The sequence below is a fragment of the Eurypyga helias genome, unplaced genomic scaffold (assembly GCF_000690775.1).
Source record: "Eurypyga helias isolate BGI_N326 unplaced genomic scaffold, ASM69077v1 scaffold13556, whole genome shotgun sequence".
In the NCBI taxonomy this organism is placed as follows: domain Eukaryota; kingdom Metazoa; phylum Chordata; class Aves; order Eurypygiformes; family Eurypygidae; genus Eurypyga; species Eurypyga helias.
Window position 1 is genome coordinate 5,717 of NW_010254748.1, and position 14,961 is coordinate 20,677.

The window sequence follows — 14,961 nt, forward strand, 5'->3', positions numbered from 1 at the left end:
GCCCCCACCCCTGCCCCCCCCTGTCCCCATCCCTGTCCCCATCCCTGTCCCATCATGTCCCCATCCAGTTCCATCCCCGTGTCCCTCATGACCCCATGCCCCCCGTGCCCCCACCTTGTCGAGGTAGATGACGAGGTTGCTGCGGTCCGACTGCGCTTGGTCGATCTCAAACTTGGAGATGTACCTGTCCACCCCCTCTGTGAGCTGGGGACAGGGACACGGTGACACCGGGCACGCAGGGACACAGGAGGACACACGACCGCATCAGGATATGGGGATGTATAGGCACAGGGACACGCGGGGCATGGTGATGGTGGCCACGTGGGGCACGCAGTGGCCATGGCAGGACTCGAGGGACTTGCAGAGATGTGGGGACACAGGGGAACATGGGGTCACAGGGACAGTGACACCAGGGGACACGTGGCCACGGAGGGAGAGGCAGGGACACAGGGATGTGGGGACACAGACACATGGAGATGTGGGGAGAGAAGGACATGGGACACACACATGGGGGTTAGGGAGATGTGGGGACACGGTGGGACATGATGGCACTAGGATGCAAGGTCCTGGGTCCCCCCGTGTGTCCCCACATGTCCCCATGCCCCCACACTCACCCTCTTCAGGTCCTGGAGGTCAGGCGAGAAGCCCGTGAGCATGGAGACGTCGAGGATGGACATGGTGGCATCCACGTCGTCCCGGTACCTGTGGGGACAGGGCTGAGGCCACCAGTCTGTCCCCAACCACCCTATTGTCCCCAGAACCCCCATCCCTAATGTCCCTGTTCCCAAGGATCCCTAAGGCCCAAGGTGGGGCTGAGCCCTGTTTGTCCCTGACATCCCCATCCTGTTCCCTCATGTCCCTGTCCCCACTGTCCCCAGCGTCCCTGTCCCCATCCTCCCCGACGTCCCCAGCCCGTCCTACCTGGTGCAGATGGTGATCTTGACGGAGCGGATGACGCCATCCTGCTCCTTGCCTGTGGGGGGACATGGGGACAATGAGGGGACACATGGAGAGGACACAGAGGGGACATGAGGAGGGATACAGGGGGACGTAGTGAGGACAGGAGGGGGACATATGGGGGGACTCGCCTGCCTTCACGTCCTCCACCTGCACCCGCAGGTCGAAGCCATCACACTTGTTGTCCTTCTCAGGGACCTTGGCATTGTAGACTGTCACCACCGTCATTGTCCCCTTCCCCAAGCCCTCGGCTTTCACCGTGATGTCCTCGTTCAGCTTGGTCTGAGGGGAGAGGGGATGTTGGGGGGGGACAGGGACATCCCCCGGCAGGGACACGGAAGGGTTGGGGCATCCCGGGCCATGGACACATGCGGGAATGTGGAGGGGGGAAGGGGGTAGAAGGGACAGGGACATCCCAGGATTTGGGACAACAGTGTGACAAAACACAAAGAGGACAGGGACACTGAAGGACAAGGAGGGGACAACGGAGGACACGGAGTGACATGGAGGGGACAGGGTCATGCCAGGTCACAGCAAAAGAGGGGAAAAGATCATCCTGGGACATGGAGGGACATGGCAGGGGCATCCCAAGCCTTGGAAGGACACAGAGGGGACATGGAAGGGACGGACACCCGAGGCAAGGGGACACAGCACAGAGGGGACAGCGACCCCCAAGGCCATTGCGAGTGGACAAGATTGTCCTGGCCGTGAAGGGACACAGAGGGGACAGAGACACCCCATGGGCAGCCAGAGCAGGGCCAGCAGTGCCACACCCCCAGGGCCCTGATGGTGACGAGGGTGACAAGGGTGACAAGGGTGACAAGGGTGACGGCACCTCGGCGGAGCGTGCCACCAGGGCGTTGCGGTTCTCGATGCGGTAGGTGATGGCGTTGGCACGGCGCGGCAGCAGCACCGACACGTCGAGGTTGAGCTCCAGCTGCCGCGGAGATGCCACCTGGTACTGGGCCAAAGCTTGGAAAACCAGGATGGTGGCCTGCAGGGACACCCGTGTCACCAGGACTTGGGGACACTGTCCAGAGCATCCCCAAAGCCCCCTGCGTGGCCCTGAGCCCAGGGTGACCCCAAGTCCTAGGGTCACCTGGGAGCACCTGGATCATACCCTTCGGGGGTCTTATGGAGCAGAGGGGTCCCCCAAGGACAGGACATGTCCCCAAGGGTCCCCAGGGTCTGAAGGTGACCCCAGGGATTAGGATGTCCCCCCCAGGGACAGGTCTTTTGGGCCCTTGAGATCTCGTGGGGTCAGGGGTGTTCCCCAAGGACATGCCATGTCCCCAAGGGTCCCAAGAGCCCTGAGAGGTCCCCCAATGCCTTTGGGGTCCCATGGCACCAGAGGTGTCCCCCAAGGCACAAGCCATACCCCTGGAGTCCCCAGGGCCGCAAAGTGACCCCTCAACCCCTGTCCCCCTTCCCCATGGCAGCGGGTGTCAGGACAGCGCCCAAGGGTGCCGGGGGGGTCGGTAACCCACCTGAGTGGATCCGTAGCCACCACCAAAGTAGTTCTGCTGGGAAAGCCAGCGGACCACCGGCCCGGTCAGCGTCACCTTCTCCATCTGCAGCAGGGCCAGCAACGCGTAGGACGTCCCCTCGATGTTGTAGGTATGGGCGTTGCGTTCCTCCCAGCTTCTGCCCTCTGGGGGGTGACAGCAGCCCCTCAGCACCCTCTAGGGCTGATTTCTGGCCCCCTCCCCCAGGTAACCCGTAATTACTTCGCCCACCCCACCCCCCGCCACGTGGTGAGATGTCACCTTTGGAGAACTTCATGAGAACTTTCTCGCTCTTGAGTTTCCCTGCCAGGGCCAAGGCGTAGGAGGTCAGGGCCACCGTGTAGGGTCGGGACAGCGACTGGTACCTCCGGGCAAGGTATTCAGCAGCTTTGGTGATGCTCCCGTCCAAGCTCTGGGCAGAAAGGATGGTAACTTTGGATGCTCAGGTGGCTGCTATGAGGGTTGGGCACCCCATCTTGAACTGTCCTATGTGACAAGTGTCGGTTGTGTCCCCTCTCTCCGTGGGGGGGGGTTGAGGGCTGGGACACTCACATTGACATGGTCCTTGCAGACCTCCCGGGCCTCCTGCAGCGCGATGAGGACGAAGGCTGTCAGGGACACCTCGGGCTCGGCACCTTGGTAGCCTCCCTGCATGACAAAATGGAGGGAAAAAACCTCAGGATCATGGTTTTCACGGCACACTCTGTCCACCCAACACTCGACCCGTCACCCAACATAGTCCTTTCCCCACAGCTCGCTCCAAAAGCTCATCCCCCAGCCAACAGGGCTTTGGCCACCAGCAGGGACAGGGTTTGGATGCCGCCATACCACCATCTCCTTATGGATGACAGGAGCATCTTCTTGGAAAATCCCATCTGGCTTCTGCTTCTCCAGGATGAGCCATTTCACGGCACCACAAACCACCTCGGGCTCGATGTCCACCAGCTTGATGGACATGGCAAAGACTTTGGCCACGTAGGCTGTCAACCTGGGGACAGGAGAACCATAGCATCGTCTCCAACCCTCTCTCCCCAACCCACGTGGTGGTGTCACCGTGACCCTCACCAGGTGCTTGATGGGCGGTTCTGGAAGGCGGCGTAGGAGCTGTCAGGCTTCCGGAAAACAAGTTGTTGGGTGTAACCTGGTGAGGAGATGGTGGTTGGCCAACACAAGGAACACCCAGGGGTGGCTTCCACCCACCGATGCCCTCCAGCCGTTGGCCAACACAAGGAGCACCCAGCCAAGCTGAGGTAGCTTCAAGGCCACCAACCCACTCCAGATCTCATTCCAGTGCCAACCAGTAGCTCTAGAAGCCCCCAGACTGGTAGCACCCAACCCGTCTTCAAAGGTGCAGGCTTCTTCAGCACCTTGGGGGATGGGGACATTTTGCACCCCAAGACAGAAAACCAGGGGATGGTCCCACCCTTTTTAATCATGTTGATGGCCTCTGCGCGGCGGTCAACGCCGAGGCTTTCCCACTGCAAGGTGCTGTCCAGGTAGTGGGTGGCAATGACTGTGGGCGTCATCCCGATCATGTTCTGCTCCCCGCAGCCCGCCGGCGTCACGATGAGGTGCTTCAGCTTGGTCCCGTCGATGGCTTTCTCCACCATGATGGACACGGGGTTGCCTGGACCAGGAGAAGAGGAGATGTCAAGACAGGAGTGTCCCACCCCCTCCTAGCTTGTCCCCATGTGTGTCCCTCCCCCTGCTCTCACCTTGGATGCTCACTCTGGTCTCCGACTCGGTGTTGGGGACGATGTCAGAGAGGTTTGCTGCCTTCACCTTCTCTTCCTGTACACCATCTGTGGGGAAGGATGGAGATAGATGACTCCAAATCCTTCATGTCACCCCCCCCCACAGTGAGGTGATCCAGCCCTGCCCCACACCTGCAGCAGGATGTCCCTTGTCCCTCAGGGTGTTCCAGAGCCATACCAGGATGTCCCTTCTCCCCTGAGATACCCCAGCTCCATAGTGGGGTGTCCCTTGTCCCCAGGGATGCTCCAGACCCACAGCAGGACATCCCTCATTCCCCAAAATGCCCCAGATCCATAGTGGGATGTCCCTTGTCCCTCAAGATGCCCCAGTCCTATCTTTGGTGGTACATCCTTCATCCCCCAAGCTGTCCAAGACCCACAGTGGGACTTCCCCTGTCCCCTGAGATGCCCCAGATCCTTCCCTCAGTGGGAGATACCCGTGGGGCTGAGACACCCCAAAAACCAGCCAGGGCCACTCACTGACTCCCTTCGTGTTCGGGTCCAGCTCAACTATCTTCACCGTCTTCTCCAACCTCATCCCTTCGGGCTGCGGAGGTGAGAGGCCAAGACTAAAGTTAGGGCTGCTTTTGGGTCCTCCCCTTCCCACCCACTCCGGGATGTCCAGGTAAGGTGTCGCAGTGCAAACCAGCACCCCCAGGTCATGGGACAAACTGGGAGAGCCTCAGGAGGCCACACTTGAACATTCAAGAAGGGGGAGGATCCTTCATCCCTGGGTACCAGGGGATGAAAGTGAAGACAGGGATGACATCTCAGGGGTGGAGGTGGCACCGTGTGGTGGAGACGCCACAAACGGGGGTGGCTACTCACCACAACTTTGAGCTTCTTCTTGACACCGTCAGCCACAAAGCTGCCCCGGACGGCTGCCTTCACCTCGATGTCGTGCAGCCCCAGCTGCAAGGGCACGATGACGAAGGGCACGGCCCACGACGATTGGGCTTTCAGTTTGAGGATCTGCTGGTAGCGCGCCTTGGAGGTGGAGGCGCTGCACAGGGCCGGGTTGTGCATCAGCTCCACGCGCACCTGCGGGGCACAGAGATGTTGGCCGTGGGGTTCAGGGGGTCACAGACACCCCCTCCAACAGCCCTGTTGTGGGTCCCCTGCCAACCGTGATTTCGTGCGTCCAGTAGTTGTAGAGGATGGCGCGGACCTCCACCTGCTCGTTCCTCACCACGGAGTAGGGCAGGCGCAGGTCGATGAAGAACTCCTTCATCACCGTGATCTCGTAGGGGTCAGCCACGCACAGCCCTGCGAGGGGACCCCCAGGGACGTAGGGCTCAGTCTTATGGGCTTGCTGGGTCCCTCATGTCCCAGGGACATCCCCAAAGTTTTGGGAGAGCATTCAAGTCCCATGGAGTCCTCCCAAGGTTTAGGGGATCTCTTCAGTCCCTTGAAGTCCTCCCACGGCTTAGGAGATCCCTCAAGTCCCATGGGGCCCCCCGGTGGCTTAGAAGATCCTCCAAGTCTTATGGAATTGTCCCATGGTTTAGATCATCTCTGGAGTCCCTTGGAGTCCTCCCAGAGCTTAGGAGATCCCTCAGGCCCCATGGGGTCCTCCCATGGCTTAGGAGATCCCTCAAGTCCCAAGGACTGGAACCAAGCTTTGGGGTATCTCCCCAAAATTTTGGGGCACCTCTCCAGTGGTATGCAATCCTCTCAGATTTTGGAGATCCCTCAAACCCCAAGGAAACCCACCAGGCTTTAGGGACCCTTCAAGACCCAGGGACCACGGCCAAGGTTTGGAGGATTCCTTTGATCCCCAGGCACACCTTTCAACCCCATCACGTACCCTTTTTTGGTGAGAGGCTGACGGCCAGGACCTCCCAGGTGGTGATGGAGTCCTTCAGGTACACAGGCAGGGTCTTCGTGGATATGCTGGAGAGGATGGGAACAACCAAGGGGGTCATAACCAGCCCCAAGCCAGGCTAGGGGGGGCATAACCAGCCACTATGGTTCACACACACGGCTCACCCCAGCTCATTGGGCTGCTCCGTCAATGGTTCCACTTGCCACAGCCAGCTCTCCGGGAAGAGGCTTCGTGAGGTGATGTCCTCGTCAGCCAGGAAGCCATCGTCCACCTCACCTGGGGAGGGCAGCATCCCTCTCGACCGTGGCCTCAGGGGCCCAACCCCTGGGTGGAGCCAATATCACCCCAGCATCATCCAAGCACCAGCCTCGTTTTGCCCAAGCATCATCCAGGCATCACCCAACTTCCACCCTCTCGTTGCCCAGAACTTATCCAAGGTTCGCCCAAGGACAGCGCAACCAATGCCTGAGGTTCACCAGGCCTTTGCCCAAGCTTCACCCAAGGATAGCACAAGCTTCACCCAAGGATAGCACAATCTTCACCCAAGGATAACACAATCTTCACCCAAGGATAGCACAAGCTATGCCCAAGGTTCACCAGACCTTCACCCAAGCATTTCCTAAAATTCATCCAAGGATTGCCCAAGGACAGCGCAACCAATGCCTGAAGTTCACCAGGCCTTTGCCCAAGCTTCACCCAAGGAGAGCACAAGCTTCTACCCAAGGATAGCACAAGTTTCGCCCAAGGATAGCACAAGCTATGCCCAAGGTTCCCCAGACCTTCACCCACGCATCGCCCAGAACTCATCCAAGGATTGCCCAAGGACAGCGCAACCAACGCCTGAGGTTTACCAGGCCTTCGCCTAAGCTTCGCCCAAGGATAGCTCAGCCAACACCCACGGTTCACCAGACCTGCCCCCAACCTTCGCCCAACCGCCGACCCCGCCATCACCCCACCGTCGCCCAACACTTGCTTCGAGCCAGCTCTAGGTAGAGCTCGCGATGCCGCTCATCCCGGACGCCCTTGATGTAATTGCAGCAGTCGAGGAAGGCCTGGATGCAAGCTTCTCCGTCCTGGATGTAGTTGGTGCGCTGCTCGCAGCTGTGGCCCATGGGGTTGTCCTTCATGCCGTCCTCACAACACTTGCGCAGCGCCTTGTCCTTGTACTCAGCCGCTGCCGGCACCAAGGCACCCAGCTGGCACCCAGATCCCAAAACCCTTGGCCTGAGGACCGTCAGGGACATGGGACACTCCACTGTCCTTTGGGATAGGGGGTGCTGTGGTATCAGCAGGGACATGGGACACTGGTATTGACTGGGACATGGGATGCTCTGGTGTCCCTCGGGAACCTGGGACACTTTGGTGTCTTCAGGGACATGGGACACTGGTATTGACTGGGACATGGGACACTCTGATGTCCTGCAGGGACGTGGGACACTTTGGCACCTTCAGGGGCTTGGGACAGTCTGGTGTCCCCCGGGGCACAGGACATTCCAGGGTTCCTGGGGACATGGGACAATCCCAGTGCCACCTACCCTTGTTGGCTTTGTAATTGATGAGCTGCAGGGAGCGGCGCTTGCGTTTCGCAGGCTGGGGACACTGGACCTCTGGGGACAAAGAGGACACAAGTCAGGATCCCACAGTGTCTCATCCCCAAACCTGGGTGTCAGTTCCCCTTGACATCAGTTGTCACATCCATAAGCTCAGGGGACACATCCCCCATCCCTGAGGTGTCACATTCGCCCATCCCTCAAGTGCCACATCCCCATCCCCAAGGTGTCACCAACCCTGTCCCCACGATGCCACCCTGCGTTGTCCCAGTCCCCAGCACGTCCCCTACCCCCTCGCTGCGGCGTGGTGATCTTCACGTTGGTGACCAAGCTGAGGCCGGCATCAGCAAAGACGCCCACGTTGTCCCTCCCACTGCCAGGGGTGCAGGCCGAGTTCGCTCTCCCCCACCGTGTCCCAAACCTGCGACCAAGAGGGGACAGCCATGACGGCCCCTGCTGCCACGTGGGGACACGAGGGACGGGGACCCCGGCACCCACCTTGGACTGGGTGAGCTTGTTCTTCTTGCTGAGGACGAAGACGCCCTTGTCCACGGCCACCAACCCCACATGGGCGTTGTGGTCACCCTCGATGCGCAGCCGCATGGGCGTCCCCGGTTCGTGTACCCGATTGTCAGCCTCTGTCGCTCCTTTCACCACCAGCTGCCGGGGACACGGGGGGTGTGTGTGGGTGTCATGTCCAAGGGATACCCAAAACCACCTTCACCACACTCCCAGGAGCTGCCCCATGGGGATATCCCAACCCCATAAGGTGTTGGAGTCCTCCAGGGGTAGCTGATGGCTGTGGATGGAATGTGTGGACCACCAATGGACCACCCAAGCGCCCCCCCCGTGAGATGTCTAAGCCTTTCATGGACTATCCAAAGCACCTAAGTGACACCCAATCCCCATCATGGGCCACCCAAGCTGCCCAAGGGCCACCCAAGCCCTTCAGAAAGTTCCCACCAAGCCCCTCAAAGGCTACCTCAAGCCCCTCAAGGGCCACCTCAAGCCCCTCAAGGGCCACCTCAAGGGTCTCTCAAGTCACCTCCAAGACCCAACCAATGCCCATAGCCCCCCCATCCCACCCCTGGGTCAGCGTGGACACACTCACAGTGCCCATGCAAGTGTCCTTGACGTCAATCCAGATGGAGTCGGCGACAATCTCGCCGGGCATCACGAAGTAGTAGGCCACGATGCGGAAGGAGGGGATGAACATGGTGACCAGGCTCTGGCCGGCCTCATGTCGCTGTCGCCCGACTTGGACGATGCGTCCTTTGCTCATGATCTGCGTGGGGCGAGGAAAAGCGGGAGTGGTGAGCACCTAGATGCCGAGATCTCCAAGATCTGGAGCAGCTGGTTGGCAGAGGCCAAGTGCACACACCAGGTAGGTGAAGTACGGGACAGAGTCACGGACAGCGTTGCTGTTGCTCTTGAGGTGGAAGTTCACAGCGAGGTTGTCACCAGGCTGCAGCTCGTTGGTCCCCACGGCAAGGTGGAGGAGGTTGCCGGAAGCACCCTGGCTGCGGTAAGCTTCGGCGGTCATCTGCCGCGAGGCCTGGCGGTCAGGAGGCAGCCCCGCCTGCGCTGTCCGCACCTGCGACACAGGGGACATGGTGGCATTTGGTCAACAGGGGGAAGCATGAACCTTGGCAGGGGTCAGCATGGAGGTCTTGGCCACCATAGGGGTCTTGGCTGTCCTCGTCTCCCTGACCCCTGCTGCCCTGGTCCTTGGTCAGTGGTGATCATCTCCTTGGCCAACAGGGATCATCCCTGCTATCCTGGACGTCTTGGCCACTCTAGTCAACTCAACTACCTTGGCCACCCTGACATTGGCCCTCCTGTCCCTTGACTACCCTGAATATCTTCATCACTCCTGTCCCCGGCCCTTGGCCACCCTGGCTCTTAGTCACTGGTGAACCATGCTGACCCTGGCTGCAGGCCACCGTGAACAACTTGGCCACTATGGACATCTCCACCAGTCTCCCTGACAATGGTCATCCTGGTTCTTGATCACACTAGATGTCTTGGTCAACCCAACTGTGTTGGCCACCATGGCTCTCCTGACACCAGCCATCTTCCTCCTTGGTCAACGGTGACTAGAATAACCCTGGTCTTTAGTCCCTCTAGGCATGTTGACCACCACAGTCATCTCAGCCATGATGGTCCTCCTGACCTTGGCCATCCTGGTCCTTGGTCAATGGTGACCAGGGTGGCCCTGTCTCTTGGCCACCGTAGTTGTCGAGGCCATCCTGGTCCCCCGATCCTGCTGTCCTGGGCCTTGATCAATGCTGACCATGGTCCTTGGTCACCCTGGACATCTCAACCACCTTGGTTGTCTCAGCAACCCCAACCCCCAGGTCACTTCAACCATCACTGTCCCCAGCCACCTTGGCCACCCCAGTTCCAAGGCTACACCAGTACTTATCCGCACTCACGGTGATGGGGACAGAATCCTTGTTGGCCGGCATGTTGAGGACCAGCTTGGCTGTGCCATCACGCTGGGTGGAGACAAGACCCTGGAAGCCATCAGCCTTGACAGTGACACGCGGAGCTGGGGAGTCATCGGGGTTAGTGACGTAGACCTGTAGGGGATGCGGTGTGACATACGGGTGTTACATGGGGATGTGGCACAAGGGGCATGTCACCTGGTGCCATCCAGGTGACACAGAGACAGACCACAGTCCCCAGGCCCTCTCCAGGTGACACAGTGGTATGACATGGGGACAAACACTGGTCCCCAAGTCTCCTCCACCACTCCTCCACCCTGTCCCCATCCCAATGTTGGGGACCCTGGTACCAGGGAGGTCGTGGGCCAATGCCACCGCTGTCCCCATCCCTGTCCCCAGATGCCATTACCGTCAGGTCGAAGGGCATCCCCGGCTTGAAGTACTTGGGGGTGTGAGTGAAGTGGATGCTGTACGGGGACGTCACGATGCGGATGCCACTGCGCTGCGCCTCCACCATGTCACTGCCTGCGGTGGCCGTGGAAATGGCCAAGTCACCCGGTGATGGGACAGGGCTACCCTCACCCAGGGACAGCCCTGTCTAACCGTAGGTGGCTCCAGATGTCCCCCTCCTCTCTGTCCCCAACCTCACCTGTCCTCATCCTTGCTGTCCCCAACCCCATGTCTCCCCATCCTTTGCTGTCCCCAGTGCCACATTACCACCCCCGCGTCACTGCTGTCCCCATCCCCCTATGTCCCCAAGTGTCCCCACACCTACCCAACCTGTTGAAGACCACAGACCAGTGTCCTCACGTGTCCCTGCTGTCTCTATATCCCCCATGTCCCCTGTGTGTCCCCTACACACCTGACTCGGTGAGGACGGTGACAGAGATGTAGAGTGAATGTCCCACCAGCTCCTGGGGATTGGCGAATCGCTGCCGCAGCGTGGCCATGGACAGCACGGCTTCCCCATCCCCATCGGTCACCTGAGGCACGGAGTCAGTGGGACAGGGGACAGCCGTGGGCACCGGGATGGGGACAGGGATGGGGATGGGGACAGGGGATGGCAGAGCCCCGTATGAGACAGGGATGGGGACAGGGATGGGGATGGGGACAGGGGATGGCAGAGCTCTGTATGAGACAGGGATGGGGACAGGGCTCTGTAAGGGACAGAGCTCGACAAGGGACTGGAATATGGACAAAGGATGGGGACAGGGACATGGACAGGGTCACCTGGATGCGCCGCAGGGACTGGGGGATGCTCCTCTTCTCATCGTCCACCATAACACCGAAGAGGACAAAGGCTGTCCCTTCCAGGCGCTTCCCGTACAGGTACCTGGGGACAAGCCACCTCTGTCACCATCAGCCCCTGTCCCCATGCCCTCATTACCCTGTCACTCCACATGCCTGTGTCCTCCTGTCACCCCATCACCCCCTGCCACCTCCATCACCATCCCCCTGTGTTGTCACCATCATCCCACACCCCCATCACCCTCAAACCTGTCACCTGTGCCACCCTCTCATCCCTGGAGACGTTACGCAAGAGAAGAGCGGGAATGTCACCCCACACCATCGCCCAAAATGAGTCGTTTTGGGGTCACCATCCCACCTGGCCGTGATGGACACTCGGAAATCCTCCTCCCGGTCGATGTAGAGGAACTTCTCTTCCGGCTCCAGGACCACCTCAAAGCTTGGCAGCACTGGGGGTGGTCACCCAATGGACTCAGGGTTCCAGGACAGGCACAAGGGACCCGGGTGTCTGGGGACCCCCACCCTACCTTACCATACTCCTTGACTTCAAATTGGGTGCTGAAGACCTGTTCTGGCGAGTCCTCGAATTTGGCCATTATCGTCCATGTCCCCAGGCTGGAAGAGACAGAGGACAGGGTGAAGGGACAATCCCAGGGCCATGGATGTCCCACCAGGCCACCCTGGGAAGTGTCACCCACCTGACGACCTCAGGCAGGTTGTGGTTGAGGGAGAAGATGCCGGTCTTCGTTGGTGATGACACGGGCACTTGCTTGACAATGACATCATCAGGCGTCTGAAAGGACACGGGGTGGTTGGGGACAGTGGTTGGGGACAGCGGCATGGGTGGCTGCATCCCCATGTCCCTACGTCCCCAGCCAGCACCCACCTTGACCTCCACGATCACCGTCTTGGGCGCTGGCTCCATGAGGTGGTCCACAGCGAAGAGGCGGCAGAGCACTGGGAGGGGACACGGGGGACAAGGTGAGCAGGGATGCAGCAGGGACATCCAGAAATGGGTGCTGGACCCCAAAATGGGTGCTGGGTCTCAGTGGAGATGCTAGAGGGATATCCCCAAATGGATGTACCCCCAAGTCACACCAGCACCCCAAGGTGTTATGAAGGGGACCCAACACCCCAAGATGCCACCAAGACCTCAAGGTGCCATGGAGGGGACCCAACACCCCAAGATGCCACCAAGACCTCAAGGTGCCATGGAGGGGACCCAACACCCCAAGATGCCACCAAGACCTCAAGGTGCCATGGAGGGGACCCAACACCCCAAGATGCCACCAAGACCTCAAGGTGCCATGGAGGTGACCCACCACCTCAAGGTACCACCAAGACCCTGAGGTGCCACAGAGGGGACCCAACACCCCAAGGTGACTCAGCACCCCAAGTTGCCATGGAGGGGACCCAACACCCCAAGATGCCACCAAGACCCCGAGGTGCCATGGAGGGGACCCAACACCCCAAGATGCCACCAAGACCTCAAGGTGCCATGGAGGGGACCCAACACCCCAAGATGCCACCAAGACCCCAAGTTGCCATGGAGGGGACCCAACACCCCAAGGGCCCCCAGCACCCCAAGGTGCCATGGAGGGGACCCAACACCCCAAGATGCCACCAGCACCCCAAGGTGGCATGGAGGGGACCCAGCACCCCGAGGACACACCAGTGGAGCCAGGGGTGTAGATGGGCTTGTCGGTCTGCAGGAAGATGTGGCCGCTCTGCAGTGACACCAGCAGCACCTTCTCCAGGGTCACCTGGGACACCCGCGCCGTCACCGAGACAAACTGCTTCCCCACTGCCTGCGGCAGGGCCTTGGCAGATACCTGCGGTGACAGAGGACACCAGGTGGCACCTGCGCCACAGGGGACACCAGATGGCATCTGTGCCCAGGGAATGGGGTGGAGGATGCTGAGTGACCATCCCCAAGGACTGCAGGGTGACCATCATCACAGACCCAGGGCTGACCATCCCCAAGAACCCCTGGGTCACTGTTCCCAAGGATCCAGAGGTGACCATCCCTAAGGATTTTGGGTCACTGTCCCCAAATATCCAGAGGTGTCCATCTCCCAGGACCCAGGGATGACCACCCTTTAATCAAGGGTTGACCACCGCCACAGGCTCCTGGGTCACTTTCCCAAAGGTCCAGAGATGACCATCTCCAAGGACCCAGGGTGACAGTCCCCAGGGACCCTGGGGTGACTGTTCCCAAAGACCCAGAGGTGACCATCCCGATGGACCCAGGGTTGACTGTCCCCCAAGATCCAGAGATGACCATTTCCAAGGACCCCTGCGTCACTGTCCCCCAAGATCCAGAGGTGACGATCCCCAAGGATCCAGGGGTGACCATAGCCAGGGACCCTGGCATGACTGTCTACAAAGATCCAGAGGTGACCATCCTGATGGACCCAGGGTTGACTGTCCCCCAACATCCAGAGGTGACCATCCCCATGGACCCAGGGTTGACTGTCCCCCGAGATCCAGAAATGACCATGTCCAAGGACCCCTGTGTCACTGTCCCCAAAGATCCAGAAGAGACCATCTCCAAGGACCCAGGGGTGACCTCCCTCTAATCATGGGGTGACCATCTCCAAGGACCTTGGGGGACAGTGACCCCAAGGTCCTTGGAGATGGTCACCTCTGGATCTTGGGGGACAGTGACCCCAAGGTCCTTGGAGATGGTCACCTCTGGATCTTGGGGGACAGTGACCCCAAGGTCCTTGGAGATGGTCACCTCTGGATCTTGGGGGACAGTGACCCCAAGGTCCTTGGAGATGGTCACCTCTGGATCTTGGGGGACAGTGACCCCAAGGTCCTTGGAGATGGTCACCTCTGGATCTTGGGGGACAGTGACCCCAAGGTCCTTGGAGATGGTCACCTCTGGATCTTGGGGGACAGTGACCCCAAGGTCCTTGGAGATGGTCACCTCTGGATCTTGGGGGACAGTGACCCCAAGGTCCTTGGAGATGGTCACCTCTGGATCTTGGGGGACAGTGACCCCAAGGTCCTTGGAGATGGTCACCTCTGGATCTTGGGGGACAGTGACCCCAAGGTCCTTGGAGATGGTCACCTCTGGATCTTTGGAGACAGTCCCGCCAGGGCCCCTGGCGTGACTGTCTCCAAAGATCCAGAGGTGATCCCCAAGGATCCAGGGGCGATCATAGCCAGGGACCCTGGCGTGACTGTCTCCAAAGATCCAGAGGTGACCATCTCCAAGGACCCAGGGTGACAGTCCCCAGGGACCCCAGGGTGACTGTCCCCAAAGACCCAGAGGTGACCATCCCCATGGACCCAAGGATGACCACCCTCTATCATAGGGTGACCATCTCCAAGGACTCTGGTGTAAGTCTCCCCAAGGACCTGGGGTGACCATCCCCAAGGACCTCAAAATCCCATGGGTGACCACCTCCCAAAGTCCCACCATCCCCATGGAGATTCTCCACCATCTCATGTAGGGTTGAGCCCCAAGGGCTGCTCATCCCAGAGCGGAGGGCAGTGACCGGCGGGGCGGTGACACGGGGGCGGTGACATACCTTGACGGTGGTGGTGGCCAACATGCCGTCGGCGGGGCTCAGCTGCACGCGGGCCTGGTAGAGCACGTGGCGCTTGAGGGGAAAGTCCTGCACCAGGACAGTGGCCTCGGCGGGGGCGGTCAGTCCCGGTGCCTCC

At 60.1% G+C, this 14,961-nt stretch overlaps 1 protein-coding gene across 1 annotated transcript in view; it reads right to left on the bottom strand.

Annotated features, from left to right (window-relative positions):
* LOC104510764 (venom factor-like) overlaps positions 1–14,954 on the bottom strand; it is a gene marked incomplete at both ends in the record, with an annotated part of 17,764 nt that extends 2,810 nt beyond the window's left edge. Inside the window, 34 exon segments of the mRNA XM_010153117.1 lie at positions 115–204; positions 615–702; positions 922–973; positions 1,089–1,239; positions 1,793–1,951; positions 2,445–2,608; positions 2,724–2,874; positions 3,015–3,110; positions 3,291–3,450; positions 3,528–3,603; positions 3,886–4,089; positions 4,178–4,264; positions 4,697–4,763; positions 5,045–5,257; positions 5,343–5,482; positions 6,024–6,109; positions 6,206–6,317; positions 7,015–7,215; positions 7,577–7,648; positions 7,882–7,978; positions 7,980–8,012; positions 8,090–8,251; positions 8,703–8,876; positions 8,973–9,185; positions 10,027–10,173; positions 10,448–10,563; positions 10,901–11,021; positions 11,269–11,371; positions 11,645–11,735; positions 11,819–11,901; positions 11,985–12,079; positions 12,173–12,243; positions 12,959–13,118; positions 14,826–14,954. Coding sequence (XP_010151419.1) covers positions 115–204; positions 615–702; positions 922–973; positions 1,089–1,239; positions 1,793–1,951; positions 2,445–2,608; positions 2,724–2,874; positions 3,015–3,110; positions 3,291–3,450; positions 3,528–3,603; positions 3,886–4,089; positions 4,178–4,264; positions 4,697–4,763; positions 5,045–5,257; positions 5,343–5,482; positions 6,024–6,109; positions 6,206–6,317; positions 7,015–7,215; positions 7,577–7,648; positions 7,882–7,978; positions 7,980–8,012; positions 8,090–8,251; positions 8,703–8,876; positions 8,973–9,185; positions 10,027–10,173; positions 10,448–10,563; positions 10,901–11,021; positions 11,269–11,371; positions 11,645–11,735; positions 11,819–11,901; positions 11,985–12,079; positions 12,173–12,243; positions 12,959–13,118; positions 14,826–14,954 — 4,164 coding nt within the window.
* Positions 14,955–14,961: the final 7 nt, after the last annotated feature.